The following is an 18256-nucleotide window of genomic DNA, read 5'->3' as shown; positions in this document are numbered from 1 at the left end:
AGCCTTGCCATGTAATAAGAGGGCTGTTTTTGCCAGGAGACATTTAACTACCCCCTACTCCAAATCGTGGGCACCAGGCACCTTTCATTGCAAAGGTTGGGGGGTTGCTCATATTAACATTGCTTTTATGCTTCTTGGGACATTGTTTCTCTTGCGTACAAACTGTTCTTTTGTTTGTCATCCTCCCCCTTCTTTCATCACCATAAATCTGGTTCCACTATAATTTCCCTAGTGTTCAGGTGTATTTATAGTGTACAGGTTCTTTGTGGTTTTGTAAGTGGTAGGTTAAAGTATTAATATAATACAAATACCATCAGCAATGTGCCACCATATCATTTCTTAGAGTGTTATTTTTTTAGATGGTGGTTGGGGAGGTTTTTTCTTTTTTCAAGTCTTATTTATATATTACTTCTCAGGGATCTTCTAAAGATTCTTATAAACTAGTTAGCATTTTAGAGACTGCCCCTTAAGAAAAGATGAAGCACAAGATTATTAATCATAAAAAAGTAACAATAGTTTCCAGCATGTTTATTTGGTGATAGGATTTGAAGGGAGTTAAAAAAAATCACATATGTGGGTAGGTATATATGACAGAGCTAGGGGCAGAGGACAGCACCCTGAGCTTGTAGTCAAGAAGACCTGGGTTCAGATCCTTTCTCTGACACTAGTTATATGACTCAACAAATAATTTAATCTCTGTGTGCCTCAGGTAATTTATCTATTAAATCCAAGGAGTTCTTACACTGAGAGTCCCTTACTAAGCAGATGTTATTTTATGAGCATTTTTGGAATGGACTGGACATGCCATATGATTTCCAAATCTGTCTTTGCTCTCTAGGCTAGACCCCTCACCCAGTCTATACCCATGACATCAGGTTGGGAGAGGAGATTACAGAGTGGTTGGTTAAGCTGTGACCTACCTCTGATTCTCAAAGCCCTGGGGTATCCCTAGTGGGGAGAGCTATACATCTATTGTTCAGAAACCCTCTTCATTTCTCACCAAGCTATACTTTGACTTCCCCATCCTGCTTTAGGGACTTTTTTCATCCTGGTTTTAGGATCACATCAGTTGCAGAACTCACACCTGTTCAGTATCCTCTGTTCCTGGGGACCCTCTCTTTCTGATTGGAGGGTGGAGATCAGAGAACTCCTCCCAGAGCCTTCATTTAAGTAGGGTACCAAGACCAGCTATTTCTCATGAATCAGACTCCTCTGGATTTCCCTATGATTATTCCCACCTACATATATAGGTACCTTCCCTCCTCTTACCCTCAACTTTGAAATTTCTTTTGTATGTTGTCTTCTCCCATTTTATTGTAAGTAAGCTCTTTGAATTCAAAGGCTGCCTTTTGCATTTCTTTATATCATCCAAATGTTTTTGGCTAATTGAACTGTAGCTTCTTTTTTCTTATTGATGGTTTTTTAAATTTATTTTTTATCTTAATAACAAATTTCCCATGAAGTTTCCCAAAATCTTCTTAAGGGGCTGTCTCTAAAATGCTAACTAGTTTGTAAGAATCTTTAGAAGACCCCTGAGAAGTGATATACAAATAAGATTTGAAAAAAAAAAAGCCTCCCCAACTACCATCTAAAAAATGTCCATATTGTCTCCCTCCTTTCTTCCCTCCCCCCCTCCTAGAGTTGACAAGCAATTCAATATGGGTTATACATGTATTATCACACAAAACATACTTCTATATTATTCATCTTTGTAAGTGAGTCATCTTATGGAACCCAAACCCCAAAACATTTATCTAAATAAACAAGTAACAAATCATATGTTTTCATCTGCATTTCTACTCCTACATGAACTTCTAGAGCTTCCCTTTTAAATGGATCAACCACAGTGATATCATTAACTCTTTTTTTATTACCATTTAAATATATATAACACAATATATAACATTAATGAAATGCATGTGATTTGTTATAAATATGCTATAAATTATAACTATGCTTATCCAAGAGAAACAAATTCTTACAAAATCGATTTTATTCTTTTCCCCCTTCTCTCACAATCCTCTTTCTTTCCCTGAAAGATTGGTAATATAAGTTGTACACATGTTATTATATAATATATACTTCCCTTTTCATCATGTGGTGAAACAAGATGCATATTGCATACATGAGAGAAAAATTCATGGAGGAAATAAAGTGAGGAATGGTGAGGAATCCACATTCAGACTCCATCTGATCCTTCTTTGGTGATGGATATCCTTTTTCATCAGGAGTCTCTGGAATTGTCCTGGATCCTTGCATTGTTGATAATAGTTAAGTCATTCACAGTTGATCATACATTGTTGTTGTTACTCTGTACTATCTTCTGGTTCTGCTCCCTTCACTTTGCATCACTTCATATAAGTCTTTTCAGGGTGTTTTTGTTTGCTTGCTATTTCTTATGGTATGATTGTAATCTATTACAGTCATATACCATAATTTTTTCAGCTCTTCCCCAATTGTTGGACATTCTTTTAGTTTCCAGGTCTTTGCTACCACAAAAGAGTGTCTATAAATATTTTCAAAGATATGGTTTCTTTTCCTTTTTCCTTGATCACCTTAGGAAATAAATCTAATAGTAGTATTACTAGGCCAAACATAGTTTCATAGTTCTTTGAGTATAATTCCAGTTTGCTCTCCAAAATGGCTGGATTAGTTCACAGTTCCACCAACAATGTATGTGTCCACATTCCTTCCAACATTTGTCATTTCCCCCTTTTATCAGTTTAGCCAATGAGATGACATCTTAAAGTTGCTTTAATTTGCATTTCTCTAATCAATAATGAATGAGAGCATTTTTCACATAGTTATATATAGCTTTTATTTCTTCATTCAAAAACTGTTCATATTTTAACCATTTTCTCAATTGGGGAATAGTTCATATTCATAAGTATTTGACAAAGTTTTCTCTATATTTTAGATATGAAACCTCAATCCAAGATGCTATTTATATAATTCACCCCAAATTTATTGCTTTCCTTCTAATCTTCACCAAATTAGCTTTATTGTAAAAGATTTCAATTTAATATATTCAAAATTATCCATTTTATATTTTATCTCAATCTCTCATTTACTGTTCTATCTTTTGTTTATTCATAATTTTTTCTCCTGACAATAGCATTAACTCTCAATCAATCAAGAAACATGTACTAAATTTAATACAAAGAAAGAACAAATATAACATGATATATGTCCATTAACTTGAGTCATATTTTCTCAACAATGTCCATGAAGGAGAGTGGGCACAAACTTACAGAAATACTATGAGTAGGGAAATCCATGTTCCTGTAACAACTCATGATTCTGGTGTCATTTGGACTCCTTAGGGAATGGTCTGCACAAAAAGTCATCTGTTGGGTGTGCTGCTTAAGGATGTTCCACTTGAACCAATCCTTAATTGGACTCTAAGGTAATATTACTCTTATTTTTCCTTTTTAGACAAGGTAATGCCCCTAAGCCTGGGCTCTTCAGAGCTATTCAGCTTCTCTTGGCTGGCCTCTGAAGAATTTCCTCCTTTCAAGCCATAGATGGCAGAAAAGGACAAGCCAAAAGGGCCTCTCATTTCCTTAGTCACCTTTGTCAAATTGCAAATGACAACTCTGGATCCACTCCTAGAAGCAAAGCTTTTCTTTCAATAAACTCTTCATATAATAGTAAATGCAAAAATGTCTTTCTTCAATAAGGTCAGGCAGGAACATTGCAGGCTTGACATTCTTCTCTCGCCTTTCAATATAGTTGCTTTTATGTGAGCCACCTGCACAGCTGGGCTTGGCTATAATCCTTTGAAATAACAAGAGGACAGTCTTAGTATTTTTATTCATTCTTATTCTTCAGTTTCTTCCTTTTCTTTTCTGTCCAGTCTGCTTCTTCATTTACCTGCCTCAAGGCAAGTTCTCTTTGTTCACATTTTTGTCCAATCTACCACAAGGAGGTAATATACACTTGTCTCATAGTCACCAAAAAATTGTATTTTTAGGTTTTTCTAGTAATTAATTCACAAATACTCAAAATAGCAATATATAAGAAAAATTTTGAGAAATAAGGTATTTCAACCATTTCTGCCTTCAGTTAAGTAATTGGAAAGGCTGCTTTTATAGAGTTCTCTCAGAAACTTCTGTTATTCTTTCCTTTTCCATGAAAAAAATTGTTTAAATCTGAAATGGATGATAACACTTTATACATGTATGACTAAAATATGTATATAAACCAGACAGGGAAAGACCTGTGGCCATAGCAGAAATAATGTAGAACTGGGCCATGGGAAGATCTAAATTCCAGCTTTGTTTCTTACTAGTCTTTGTATTCTGGACAATTTGCTTCAAGTCCCTGACCCTAAATTTCCTCAATTGTAAAGTGGGAATGATAATACCTGTACCCACCTACTTCACAGGGTCATTGTGAAGCTCAACCAGATAATGGATGTAAAAATGTTTTGCAGCTACAAAGTGCTATATAATCTGTAAGCTGTGGTTATTAAATCAGGCAGTGGCTAATGGAAGTTGATAGTGCTTCATTTACACACTGTTTCCACTTCCTCAGATATCAGATTGAACCCAAGCTTGGGTGTTTTGGTTTGGCCATTCCTTTTTTTTTTTCTTCATGATTTCTCTGCAATGCTTTCCCCTTCCTACACCACCTTCATCCAGGAGAATAAAGAAAAAGGACCCCCAAATATCTCAGACTCATGATGGATAGGTGGTTTCTTTAATAATTTAAACCTTTTCCCTCCTAAAAACTATCCAAGACTTGAACCTCCCCACTCTCTATTTGAGAGCTAAAGAAGATAGAGGTAGGGAAAGGAATAGAGACTGGACCCATTAGTTCACAGGTATAGGAAATTGTCAGATCAAGAAACTTCTACCAATCCAGTTTGACATTTCTACAATCTGTAGTCTTGGAGAGTTGCCTATTCCATTGAGAGGTTAAATGATTTGCCCAGAGTACTACAGCCAATGTCTGTGGCTCTTGAAGATGGGTCTTCCTGACTTTGAAGTCAGCTTTTTTTATTTTTATCAACTATGCTATGCTGTCAAGGAGGAGGGTGGTGGTGGTACTCAATTCTATCAAATATATTCCCACATCCCACTTTCTTAGGAAATTGTAATAACCCCCAATTCAAGAAGACTCAGAGCAAAGATCCTTGTGACTTCGATAAACTCCACTCACTCTATAATTATAGTTGCCAACAATGCAGACATTTATAGATACTAATCAGAGGCTGAAGGGAGAGCCTGTGCCCAGCATTTTAGAGGGTGCTGACTTAAGATGCTCATAATTAGTCAGAAGTCCTAGATCAACAGTATCTAACTGCAGCAAGCAGTTTGTAATAGTTACCACTAGGGAGGGAAAGGCAGAGAAATCTAGGATTGTCTGGTTAGTCAAGTCTGTGGGGAGCAGTGTCAGCACTTCCCAGTTTGCTCTTTAAAGAGTTAGAGATAAGTTTTATTCATTAAAGAAGAAAACTGTGTGAGCTTCCATTATTAGGGTAAATTTTCAATATTTGTATCTGTAGAAAGTGGGAGGGGCAGAAAATTGGGAAGATATTGGGAAGGAGGTGGTGCTTTCATTCTTTACATTACTTCAAATTTAAAAATAGTGAATGTTACAGATCTTCAGTTAACTATATATATAGTTAAGGGACCTCAGTCCATCTAGTCCATCTGGATGACTTTCTAGTTCACTATGTAGTCCAACCTTCATCTGAATATAAATCTCCCAATAGGTTGATGATGTGAACTTTAGATTTATTCCACCCTGCTTAGTCTAACAAAAACAGGAATGTCTACACCCCTACTTAAGGATTAAGTATTGAGGAGGATGGCCTATGACAGACATGTGCTAGCAAATGACAAATCAGAAACAACTGACAGACCCCTGGGCTGTCCTCAGTCAAGCTCAAGCTTCCATTGGTACATATGAGACGCAGGAAAATGATGTAAAAATGGTCTATATATTTCGCATCACTTCCATTCTCTGGACTCTTTTTGTGGAGAGGTGGCTCTGGTGGCAGCATGCTGAGCATCTTGGCATCTTGGCATGGCGGCAGCTATTGTCCAGGTTTGGAGGCGAGTTTCCTTGATACAATACTGGGAGAAGCTTAGTAGTCTAGTTCAGGTGAGGCTTCTTCACTGAGCTCTCTTGGAGTTTAGGCTGATTCTTTTCTCCTTTATCTTCCAAACACTATCCTCTTAGGAAAGCCTCTAATCTTCTGAAAAAACCTCGTGGTGGAGGCCTTTGAGCTCCCCCTGGCACAGGCCAGGTGGGAGAAATCCTATACCCTTTCCCTCTCTCATCTCCGTAATTCTTTCCCTCTATGTTAATTAAATCACCATAACATTTCTGAACTGACTTGGGTATTTTATTTGGGATATTCCTTGGTGACTAAATTAATTTAGATTAAGTCACAACCCTAAAATTACCCTTACAATGTGGATATGATTGGGGCTGTAGAGACTCTAAATGATCACTCTGGTGCAAATATCAATAATATGGAAATAGGTCTTGATCAAGATGATACAAGTAAAACCCAGTGGAATTACATGTTGGATACAAGGGGAGGTATGGGAGGAAAAGAACATGAATCATGTAACCATGGAAAAGTATTCTCAATTAATTAAATAAAAAATTTCAATTAAAAAAATCTCCCAATAGTGCCAACAAGTAATTGAATCTTTACTTAAAGACTTCCAATAATAAAGAACCTACTGCTTCCTGAGACCACCCATTTTATTTTTGGATAATTCTGATTTTTAAGAATTTTGTCCTTTATATCAAATCCAAATTTGTAGGAGTAGCTAAATTAGGTGACTCAGTGGATAGAAAACCAGATCTTTAGATGGGAGGTTCCATGTTCAAATATGGCCTTACATGCTTCCTAACTCTGACCTTGGCAAACCATTTAACTGTAATTGCCCAGCCCTTACTGCCCTTTTGCTTTGGGATCAATACTCATTATTGATTCCAAGACAGAAGGTAAGGGCTTAAAAAAAATTCAAGGGCAGCTGGGTGGCTCAGGGGATTGAGATCCAGGCCTAGAACCAGGAGGTCCTGGGTTCAAATTTGATGCAGATACTTTCTAGCTGTGTGACCCTAGGCAAGCCATTTAACCCCAATTGCCTAGCCTTTACCACTTTTCTGCCTTGGAAATGATTATAAGATAGGCTTATGGTAAGGGTTTAAAAAATCCAAGACCTCTTTTTATTTTTGTCCTTTGGGGCCAAGCAGAATAAGCCTTTGTATAATAACCTTTTCATATTTTTGAAGATAGCTCTGACGCCAAGCCTTTTTTCTCTCTTAAAATTAAGCATCCCTTCCTATTGAAGCCATATTCATGTGGCATGGCCTCAAGTCCCTTTACCATCATGATTTCCCTCTTCCAGATCTGCTTCTCTTTATCAATATCCTATCTAAAGTATAACATTCAGAACTGAACAGGTGTTGTCTGACCATGTCAGAGTACAGCAGAGTTATTATCCCTTACTTACTTACATAAGGTTCCTTTGAATACCAGAGATTTACTAACATAGTCTTTGTGTTCTCTTTTTGTCCACCATAAGACACTCTTAATTCATATTTAGTGGGGAGTCAAGAACTGAATAGAGTATTCCAATTATGGCTTGATCAGGGCTGAGAATAATAACTGTCTTCTTTTTAGATCCTATGTTTCTTATTTCAGTCAAATTTCGTATTATCTTTGTTTGGTTTCTATAATGAATTGTAACCCAGAAACTCAATAAGTTGATGCATTTTGTGTATTATTTACAGTCATTGACAATGCATTTACAGTTGACTAGAACTTAGAAGATTTTTAAAAAAATTGAAACTGTTGTCTAGTTGTGCATCTCCTATTTGTACCTATATAGTTTATTCTTTCAAATCTGGTTGTAGGACTTGACCTTATTTTTACCTTATTTACCTTATTAAATACTCTCTGATTTGATTCCTGCATTCTTGCTCAAAAGACTTTCTGGGACCTTGATTCTGTGATCCACTGTGTTAGCCATGCCTCCCAGCTTCAGATCATTCCAATTTTTTTTAAAGCATGCTATTTATTCCTTCAGTCAAGTCACTGATAAAAATGTTGAATAGCTCTTGCCCAAAGATTGATCCTTGGCATTTGCCACTAAAGATTTCCCTCTAGGTCTAAGAGGCTTAAATATTTTTGTGTAATGGATCCCTTTGCCAGTCAGATGAAGCCTATGGTCTCCTTCTCAAAGAAATTATTGAAGAAGCATATAAATTTCAGCTAGAAATGAGTGAAAATAATTAGCATTTTTTCCTCACTCAAGACCTAAGTTTAAAAATTCTTGATTTCATCTGATATTTACCCATTAATGTGTATCGTAGGGGTTGGCCATTCAGTGAATTATAAATACAACTATATTGGTCCACATCTCCATCTTGTCCACAAGGATAGCTTAAGAGACTTTATCAATTATCTGGCTGAAACTGAGTTTTTTTCTATGGCATTTCCACCAATTTAGTAACCCTGTCACAAAAGAAAGTGAGGTTAGCCTGTCATGACCTGTTCTTTTCTTTAAACTGTTACCTTTTGGCTTAATATCAATTCTAAGACAGAAGTGTGACAAAGATCAGGCAATTGGAGTTAATTACTTGCTTAAGGTCCCAGGTAGTAAGGATTTCAGGCCCGGTTTGAACCCAGGTCCTCCCAACTCTAGGCCTGTCATTCTATCTATCATGCTATCTAGCTGCTCCTTGACCTGTTCTTTTTTTAATTGAGAAATTTTAATTAATTAATTAATTAAGAATATTTTTCCATGGTTATATGATTCATGCTCTTTCCCTCCTCTTCTCCCCTTCCCCCACCGTAGCCGACATGCAATTCCACTGGGTTTTACATGTGTCATTGATCAAGACCTATTTCCCTATTATTGATAATTGCACTAGGGCAGCGGTTCTCAACCTGGGGTCTCCTGAAGCCATCAGAAAATACATATTTCCAATGGCTTTAGCTGCTGAGAAATCATGCTACTTTACAGCAAGATCTCAGAAAGAACGGGGACCCTGCTGCCCGCACATTGTACTAATATTAGTTACTTATCAGCAGCCCTCCCCCTAGGAGGGGCTATGGATTTACCTTGTTGCCTGGAGGCCAGACTCAAACAGAGACTCAGAGAGAGCACCTGGTCGCTGGCTCCGGAGGGGTTAAGAATGAGTCCTGGAGCAGATAACTCCTGGAGCAGATAACAGAGCCAATGTAAACCCAGCAAAATGAAGCCTCAACTCAAGCTGGAGGGAAATGACAGGAAGAAGGCAGCGTCTTCGGATCCCCTCCCCAGGCAGGACTTACCTCCTGCCCCAGCGCTGAGGCTGCCTCCTGCTAGATTAATATTTCTCAACATATAATTAAATATTGTTTTTGTGATTAATCACTATGTTTAAATTATGTTTGATTTGTAGCAATGAGAATACATAATTCATATCAGGTATTTACATTCCAAATCATAACTGTAGCAAAATTACAGTTTTGAAGTAGCCACCAAAATAATTTTTTGGTTTGGGGTCACCACAACATGAGGAACTGTATTGCAGGGTCATGGCATTAGAAAGGTTGAGAACCACTGCACTAGGGTGATCATTTAGAGTCTACATCCCCAATCATATCCCCATTGACCCATGTGATCAAGAAGTTGTTTTTCTTCTGTGTTTCTATTTCCACAGTTCTTCTCTGGATGTGGATAATGTTCTTTCTCCTAAGTCCCTCAAAATTGTCCTGGATCATTGCATTGCTGCTAGTAGAGAAGTCCATTACATTCAATTGTGCCACAGTGTATCCATCTCTATGTATAAGGTTCTCCTGGTTCTGCTCCTTTCACTCTGCATCAATTCCTGGAGATAGTTCCAGTTCGCATGGAATTCCTGCAGTTCTTTATTCCTTTGAGCACAATAGTATTCCATCACCAACATATACCACAATTTGTTCAGCCATTCCCCAATTGGAGGCATCTCCTCATTTTTCAATTTTTTGCCACCACAAAGAACGCAGCTATGAATATTATTGTACATGACTTTTTCCTTATTATCTCTTTGGGGTACAAACCCATTAGTTGAAGCAAAATATTTTAGCAGCTCTTTTGGCAAAGAATTGAGAAATGAGGGGTTATCTATCTATCCATGTGAACTGGAATGACCTCCAGGAATTGATGCAGAGTGAAAGGAGCAGAACCAGGAGAACCTTATACACAGATACACTGATACACTGTGGTACAATTGAAAGTAATGGACTTCTCTACTAGCAGTAATGCAATGATCCTGAACAATCTGGAGGGATTTATGAGAAAGAACACTATCCACATTCAGAGAAAGAACTATGGAAGTAGAAACACAGAAGAAAAACAACTGCTTGATCACATGGGTTGATGGGGATATGATTGGGGATGTAGACTCAAAATGATCACCCTAGTGCACACATCAACAATATAGAAATAGGTTTTGATCATGGACACATGTAAAACCCAGTGGAATTGTGCATCAGCTATGGGAGGGGGTCAGAGGAGGGGAGGGAAAGAACATGATTCTTGTAACCAAGGAAAAATATTCCAAATTGACTAATTAAATAACAACCCCCCCCCCAAATAAAACAAAATATTTTGCTTCAGGTAGGAACTTTCCCTTTATCTCTGATCTCTTTGGGATACAGACCCAGTAGTGGTATTGCTGGGTCAAAGGGTATGCATAGTTTTGTGGCTCTTTAAATCTGGTTGTATATTGCTCTCCAGAATGATCGTATCAGTTCACAGTTGTCCCAATTTTCCCTTATCTTCGCCAACATTTTTATTTTCATTTTGGTCACGTTAATCAATCTGATAGGTGTGAGGTGATACCGTGGAGTTGTTTTAATTTGCATTTCTCTAATCAATAGTGATATGGAGCATTTTTCCCATATATTATAGATGGTTTTAATTTATTCCTTTGAGAACTGGTGTTCATATTCTTTGACCATTTTCCAATTGGAAAATGTTTTGTATTCTTATAAATTTGACTCAGTTCTCTATTTATTTGAGAAATGAGGCTTTTGTCAGAGACACTTGCTATACAATTTCCCCCAAAATTTGTTGTTTCCTGCCTAAATCTTGATTGCATTGGTTTTATTTGTACAAAATGTCTCTAATTTAATGTAATCAAAATTTTCCATTTCATGTTTTGTGTCATCAGTAATAGTTGAAATTTATATGTAACTCATTATTTTGGCAATAGTTAACATTTTTGTAAAACACTTATCATAACAATGTCCTTATCTTCACAATGATATCTGGGTGTCATGACAAACTATTATTTCTATTTGTAGATGAAGAAGGGAAGCTAGGTGATGCAGTGGCTAGCATGCTGAGGTTGGAGTCAAGAGGACCTGAGTTCAAATACATCTCATATGCTTACTAGCTATATGATCCCGAACAAGTCTTCTTATTCCTGTTTGCCTCGGTTTCCTAATCTATAAAATGAGCAAATCACTTCAGAGCTTTGCCAAGAAAACCCCCAAATGGAATCACAAAGAATTGGACATGACTTAATAGCAACAAAAGATGAGGAAATCGAGGTTCAGAGAAGTGTAACCTTTTTCCTAAGATCACATAGCAGAGTGGAGGCAGAAGTCCAGGTCTCATTTCCTCTGGTCCCATTTTCTCTTCTCTGATATACCACAATGTTTATGACTACTTTGTCTAGAGCATCTATTGAGGAACCTGACTCAGTGTTGCTTCCTTTTCTTTTCCCTTCCTCTAATTATGCATTCTCTTTGCTAGAGATTCAATGATCTAGGGCTACATCAGCACTTGGCAACCACTACTAGGAAGACTGATCATAGGGGCCAATGACACTGACTCAATCAATGAACATTTACTAAGCATTCACTATGTCCCAGGCAAGGTGTGAAGTGCTAAGCCCTGATGGCACCATTGTCTTTTCAATCAACCATTCAAGAATGAAACAGCCCCTGCTCTCAAGGAGTTTATGTTCTTCTGGGGAAACCATATATAAGAAAATACTACAATCTATGCACTGTAAATTAAAGGTGATGGAGAAGATGAGGGGGACTAGAAAAGGTACTTAAGGAAGGCATATGTAGAAGATGGCATGGAGCTGAGCCTTGAAGAAAGATAGGGATTCCCAAGAGGTAGAGGCGATGAGAGATTGCATTCCGGGCTTGGGGGATAGCCTGAGCAAAAGTCTGGAGTCGGGAAGATGGAAGATGGGGTGGAAGAATAGCAAGTAGGAAAAGAAGCCAGGTGGCTCAGTAGAGAGACACAGAGCCAGGCCTGGAGACAGGAGGATCTGGGTTCAAATCTGTCTTCAAATGTGACCCTGGGCAAGTCACTTAAACCTTTTTTCCTCAGTTTATTTTGTAGATAGAGCTTGAGAAGGAAATGGCAAATCACTCCAGTATCTGTGCCAAGAAAAACCCAAATGGGGTCACGAAGAGTCAAACACAACTGAAATGACTGAATAACAACAAAAAAGTGGTTTGAGAAACAAGGGCTTTGGTGCAGAGCTAGCTGTGCACAGGATGCCTGGGGATTTAGAACTATGCGTGTCCTCACTCTGAACAACTAACTTTTCCTGAGTGCCTGTGGTGTGAACAGCATGGTACAGAAAGACTCCCTACTGTTTTCTCCCAGGGGTCACTCATTTATTTTCTCATCCTGTGCCTCTGAGAGCCCTTTTAGCAGTGCAGAATGTAACTCAGCTAGAATGGAAAGGAAGCTAAACTAGAAAACATCAGAGTTGTTGGGGGAGAGACTATGAGAAACACATGAAAATAGACAGACACATATCTCCTCCTTTAAGGGAAAGAAGGGAGTCAGCATTTATTAAGCACCTACTATGTATAAGGCACTGTGCTTAGTGATTTTAGAAATATGGTCTCATTTGACCTTCACAGCAACCCTGTGAAGTGGATGTTATTATCCTTATTTTAAACATGAGAAATTGAGGCAGACAGAAATAAAGTGACTTAGTCAAAGTCACACCTAATGTCTGAGGCAGATTTGAATTCAAGTCTTCCTGACTCTTAGCCTAGCTACCTAGCTACTAGGAAATAAGAGAGAGCACTAGGAAAGAATTGGGGCATCAGCTTGGGGATGAATGACAACAAAGAATGAGGATAGGAGGGACAGGTAGGTGAAAGAACTTAGAATAAGAGGTGTGTGTGGTTTTTTTCTGCCTTGATTTTTGTTCATATTTCAATGATGCAAATGAAGGATATTCCATTTTTAGGTCCTTCTTTTCCACCACATCCTCTGCTCCTTTTCCTTGATAAATTTTGTGGACTGCAGCTTTCTCAGGTCAACTCTGTTGCTGGGGACAGCAGGGTAGATTCCTGGCCATAAATCTCAAAGGATTTCAAATAAGCTAAACATTGGAGTGACTTAGAGACAGTAGGTAATTTATCTGATGAAATAAAGCACTCTCAGGTACCTAACATCCATATTGTGAGCATACTGTAATGAGGCTGAGAATAGAACTTTCCAAACAACAGAGTGACCTAGTCATTTAAAAGCTATCATGTCTTTGGTTCATTCAAAATCGATCAAGATCAATCAATCAACAAACATTTATGAAGCATTTACTCTATGGCAGGCACTTTACTAAATGCTGGAGGTGCTTCTTGGCAAGTAATTGCACAATGTTCCTCCAGCCAAATCAAATGCTCTTTGATGATATTTATCATCTCTTTATTATTCTCATGCAATTAATACATTTGTGTTTATTTAAATATATAATCCTATAGGATTGCTGACCCTCTCAGAGAGTGGAGAGGTTAGGAGGGAGTGAAGGAAGGAGGGAGAAAATTTGGAACTCAAAATTTAAGACAAATGAATAAACTGTTTTGCCTACAATTGGGGAAAATAAAATATTATTATAAAATAATAAATGTCTAACCCTCTTCAAAAGACGGAGGTACAGATTAAATTGTTCTGTATTGCTGTGTATGGTGCACTGGGTGATTAGCTTAGAAACTGGATTCATCAGACTTGGTTTGTTATACCCTAATGCCATGTTGGTGAACCTATGGCACATAAGCCAGAGGGGGTTTCTCCCTTCCCCCTCTCCACCCGTAACTGAGGACATTTATCACTTCACCCACCCTCTTCCCAGCAGCCCAATGGGTGCACTTCCTCCCTCCCCTGTCTGGGGTAAGAGGTTGGTTTATATGCAGCATGAAGGTTGCAGCTTGGGCACCTGGTCTCTAAAAGGTTCGCCATCACTGCCCAAATATATCTTTGAAGCTAGGTTTTGTAATTACAAATGTCAAATCATCCTTTTTTTTAAATTTTGTAAAAGATTGCAAAATCCCAAACCCTGAGGAAGAATGTAGTGGCCCTTGGGAATTGGGGGACAGATTTTGCTCCTCAAAGGTAGGAGGAGTGACTTGTACCTACCCAGACTTCTGAGATTTTACATTGAATGGAGATAACACTGCAGGTTTGACATGTATGAGATCTGGCAGCACCTGGAACTGGAGCAGAGGAAGGGTTCGGTGGAGGGGCAGGACAGCCAGGATGGAAGCAGCAGCCCTGGCCATGGAGAGGGGGCAGTAGAGCAGATATTGTTCAGTGGGATGGCAAGCAACTGGGCTTCTTCTAGGATGGGCAGTGCCAAGAGATGAGTAGTTTGGAAGAGTCTGAATAGTAGTGGGCTTCCCTCATCTCATCTGGGATGTTCGATGGCTAAGGGATGCTTTCTTTCTTCTCCCTTCTCCCATTTCTCTGTTTAATCAAAACAAGGAACCCCATGCCCCTCCTATGTCTATTTTTTTCTATCTGTCCTGCTGATGGAATATTGTAAGATGAATTCTCTTTTCTAAATGTGTTGGTTCTAATTGTCTTCTGGCATACTGTTACCTGAGATCAGTGTATGCATGAGGGCTGGTCCTGAGGGGTTTTGTATTTCATGGATTCTCTATACCAGGTCTCTACATTTCTGTCAGGGAGTGCAAAAAGACCTCCCAAGGTGCCATCAAGTTACAGTACAGTTTTATTCATCCTATAATTGTACCAAACAGAACCCTAAAACCTGAATTTGGGCTTCATTTAAATTTCCCCTAAAAGAATAAATGGATATGCCATGGTGCCCTTGAGAGTATTAGCATTGGTCCTTGAGGCCTTTTACCCAAAGGGAAGGGGGGGATAGCTAGAAGGGACCAAAGGAGATAGTCTTATCTCCCAAATCATTAGGTTGTTACAGTCCCTGAGGATTTCCACCCTGCTCTTTTCTGGTTGAGAGAAAAAAGTGAGAAGAGCATAGGTCTCTCTTGGCTCTAAAGAGACACTTTCTGCTTACACAAATCATAATTCCATCTTACATATTTCTTTTTAGGACACACCAAAGGAAATGAAGGGAGCATCTCTGATGTCATTTTTTTTTATTTAAAATTTTTTGGAAAACCTTTACCTTTAGTCTTAAGAATTGACACAGATTCCAAGGCAGAAGAGCAATAAAGGCTAGGCAACTGGGGATTAAGTGACTTGCCCAGGGTCACACAACTAAGGAAGAATATGAGGTCATATTTGAACTTAGGACTTCCTATCTCCAGGCCTGATGCTCTATCCACAGATATCCTCATCATCTTCATTTTACAGATTCATTTCCTGAAGTCCTAATTCAATTGTGACTCGTAGGTGATGCCTGACCCTAAGTAGAGCCCAAGCTCTGGAAGGTGGAAAAGTCAGTCAACAAGTATTTATCAAACACCGTTTAGGTGTGAAGCATTCTGAGCACTGGGTTTACATAGAAAGGCAAAACTGATTTCCAATGTAGGGCGAGCAATAGGTGTGCAGAGGCTTATCACTAGAGAATTGACTACTGAGAAATATTCATTTTTGGCCACAGCAATTCATAAAGACAATCATGATAATGAGATGATGATGATGTTGAGAGACAGTTATATGGTACATTAAACAAAAACTTATGAGGTAAGTATATTAGACCAGACCTCCAATTACATTGGTATGAGGAATGCCCAATGAGGAAATCTCTCTGGGTGCATTTTGGTACATGCTCTACATCTTATAGTCTCAATGCTTGGGGAACTGAGACATGAAATGACTCATCCAGGGTCATTTAGGACAAATAAGAGGCAGGTTTTGAACCTAGATCTTCCTAACTCTGAGGCCAACTCTCTATGCACTAACTCTGCTGAGGGAAGTATTTTAGGCATCATTATTCCCATTTTATAGATGAGGAAATTGAGTGACTTGCTCAGTCACCGAAGTGACACATGGTAGGCATTCAAACCCATGCCTTCTCGATTCCATGTTTAGCTATACCATACCATTTTTCACGATTGTTTACCGAGGCATTGAGATACTGTGATTTGTCACTGCAGTAGGGAATTTATACATGGAAAAAATCAAGGATCTTTGGCATATTTCTAGATAGAAAAAATAAGAATCATCTGTCCAGTGTTCAATAATAAGTTGGTGTCTGGGCCAAGGATGGAACTGTGATCTCCAACAAGACTGAGAGAGAACACAAAACCAATGTTTCTTTATTCCTCCACTCCAGGCACCATTTTGGTTAGGTTCTGGTTCTTGTCCTCGAGGTTGAAGTCAGGGAGCCCTACAAAGAGCTGGAGGAGTTCTTTTTTTATTTTATCTCATTGAGATAAATTTGATAATTTCTTTGTGGATCGATATGTTGTGGAGGGCTAGCCTAGACTCCTCCTAGTTCTGGTCACCGTGGTAAGGGGGCGAGACGAGGGTCTGTTTCACTGCTGATCATTCTATTTGTCCCTTACTCTTTATTTTTCAAGCCCCTTGGCTTTCTCCAACTACATTATGAGCTCTTCAAAGGCAGGCTGGGCCCTATCTTCTTGCCCATGGCAGATGTCTGATTAATACCAATGACCCATTACAATTGATCCATGGATCTGCAAGGATGTCTCCCCCCCCCCCCCCCCGAGTTCTAAAAAAAGTTTAATTAATTAATTAAGAATATTTTTCCATAGTTACATGATTCATGTTCTTTCCCTCCCCTCCTCCCATTTACCTTCCATAGCCAATGAGCAACTCCACTGGGTTTTACATGTGTCATGGATCAAGACCTATTTCCATAGTGTTAGTAAGAATGCCATTCTCAATAGACTGGAGTGGAAGGAAGAGTGATAGAAAGGACAAAACATGGCTTCCAGCTTTCTAGGAGTCTTTGCATGACTACTGATGGGGAAAGAATGCTGGGCAATCTGGGAATTGCTAAAAAAAAAAAACACAGCAGAGCCACAGCTTGGATTTATAGTCAAATTTACTACAGTGTTCACTCAACATTCTACAAGAAGGGTCGTTTATAGAACAACTAACAGCAGGCAGTGCTATGATAAAGACAAAGGTCCATCCACAGAGGGGTGGGGGTGTACTTCAGAGAGCCCGGGAGCCTCCACAGGGTGCAAAGGAGGGAGAACAAGCCAATTCTCATTTTTCTTTCTCAAAGAGGAGGAGGATGGGAAAGCAGGAAATAGAGACCCTCTAGATTAGCTAGGCCTTACACTCTCTCCAGGAAAGGAAATAAAAATGGTATAGTTAGTGGGTCAAAAGGTCTTTAATTGGATATATAATGAAGATTCTTGGCTGCCATTTTTCTTCCTTCCTGAAAAAAACAACAGTACTCAATATTCATGTTCACTGAAATAAATTAACTTAATGCATTTAAAACTTTGGAATTTATAATGATTCAAAAAAAAAACCCAACCCCTAAACCCATATTGAATTCTACTTGGCACATGTAGCATTTACTGTAAAAATGTACACTGCTTCTTTAATAAATAAATTTAAAAAGCACAGCACCCTAGGCCATTTTGAGTTAGGCAGCAGGAGAGTCATATTCTCTATTATCCTCTAATGCTAAAAGCATGCATAATTTCTAGGGGAGGTTTTCACAGACAGAAAAGGGGATGCTTGCATTATAAATGGACTCAGAGAATGGTACAAAAGAACTTTTTCTCTCTGAAGGGGTTTTCTGATGCAGGCACTGGTATAATAAGTGGGTCTTCTCGGATGTGGGCATCACAGTATGCCAGGAGGTCAGCTGCAGCCTTGGAGACCTGCAAAGAAATCCAGATGGAAAAAAAAGTGTCAGGATCAGAATACTGGGCATGGTCAGACTGAAAACTTACATTTCTATAATGTCTTTTAGATTGTGAATTGATTTCCTCACAACAACCCTGTGAGGTAGGCAGGGCAACTCTTAGAGTACCCATTTTACAGAATGCAAGGCAAAGCAAGGCAAGAAGCATTTATTAAGTACT

General features: G+C 38.7%; 1 protein-coding gene across 1 annotated transcript in view; it reads right to left on the bottom strand.

Annotated features, from left to right (window-relative positions):
• Positions 1-17238: 17238 nt before the first annotated feature.
• GNG4 (G protein subunit gamma 4) overlaps positions 17239-18256 on the bottom strand; it is a 91133-nt gene continuing 90115 nt past the window's right edge. Inside the window, exon 4 of the mRNA XM_007481582.3 lies at positions 17239-18052. Coding sequence (XP_007481644.1) covers positions 17924-18052 — 129 coding nt within the window. The 3' untranslated portion in view covers positions 17239-17923. The remainder of the gene's footprint in view (positions 18053-18256) is intronic.

Source organism: Monodelphis domestica, chromosome 2, assembly GCF_027887165.1.
Source record: "Monodelphis domestica isolate mMonDom1 chromosome 2, mMonDom1.pri, whole genome shotgun sequence".
Lineage (NCBI taxonomy): Eukaryota > Metazoa > Chordata > Mammalia > Didelphimorphia > Didelphidae > Monodelphis > Monodelphis domestica.
Note: the sequence above shows the minus strand (reverse complement) of the source record. Positions and strands in the feature narration are given on the sequence as shown.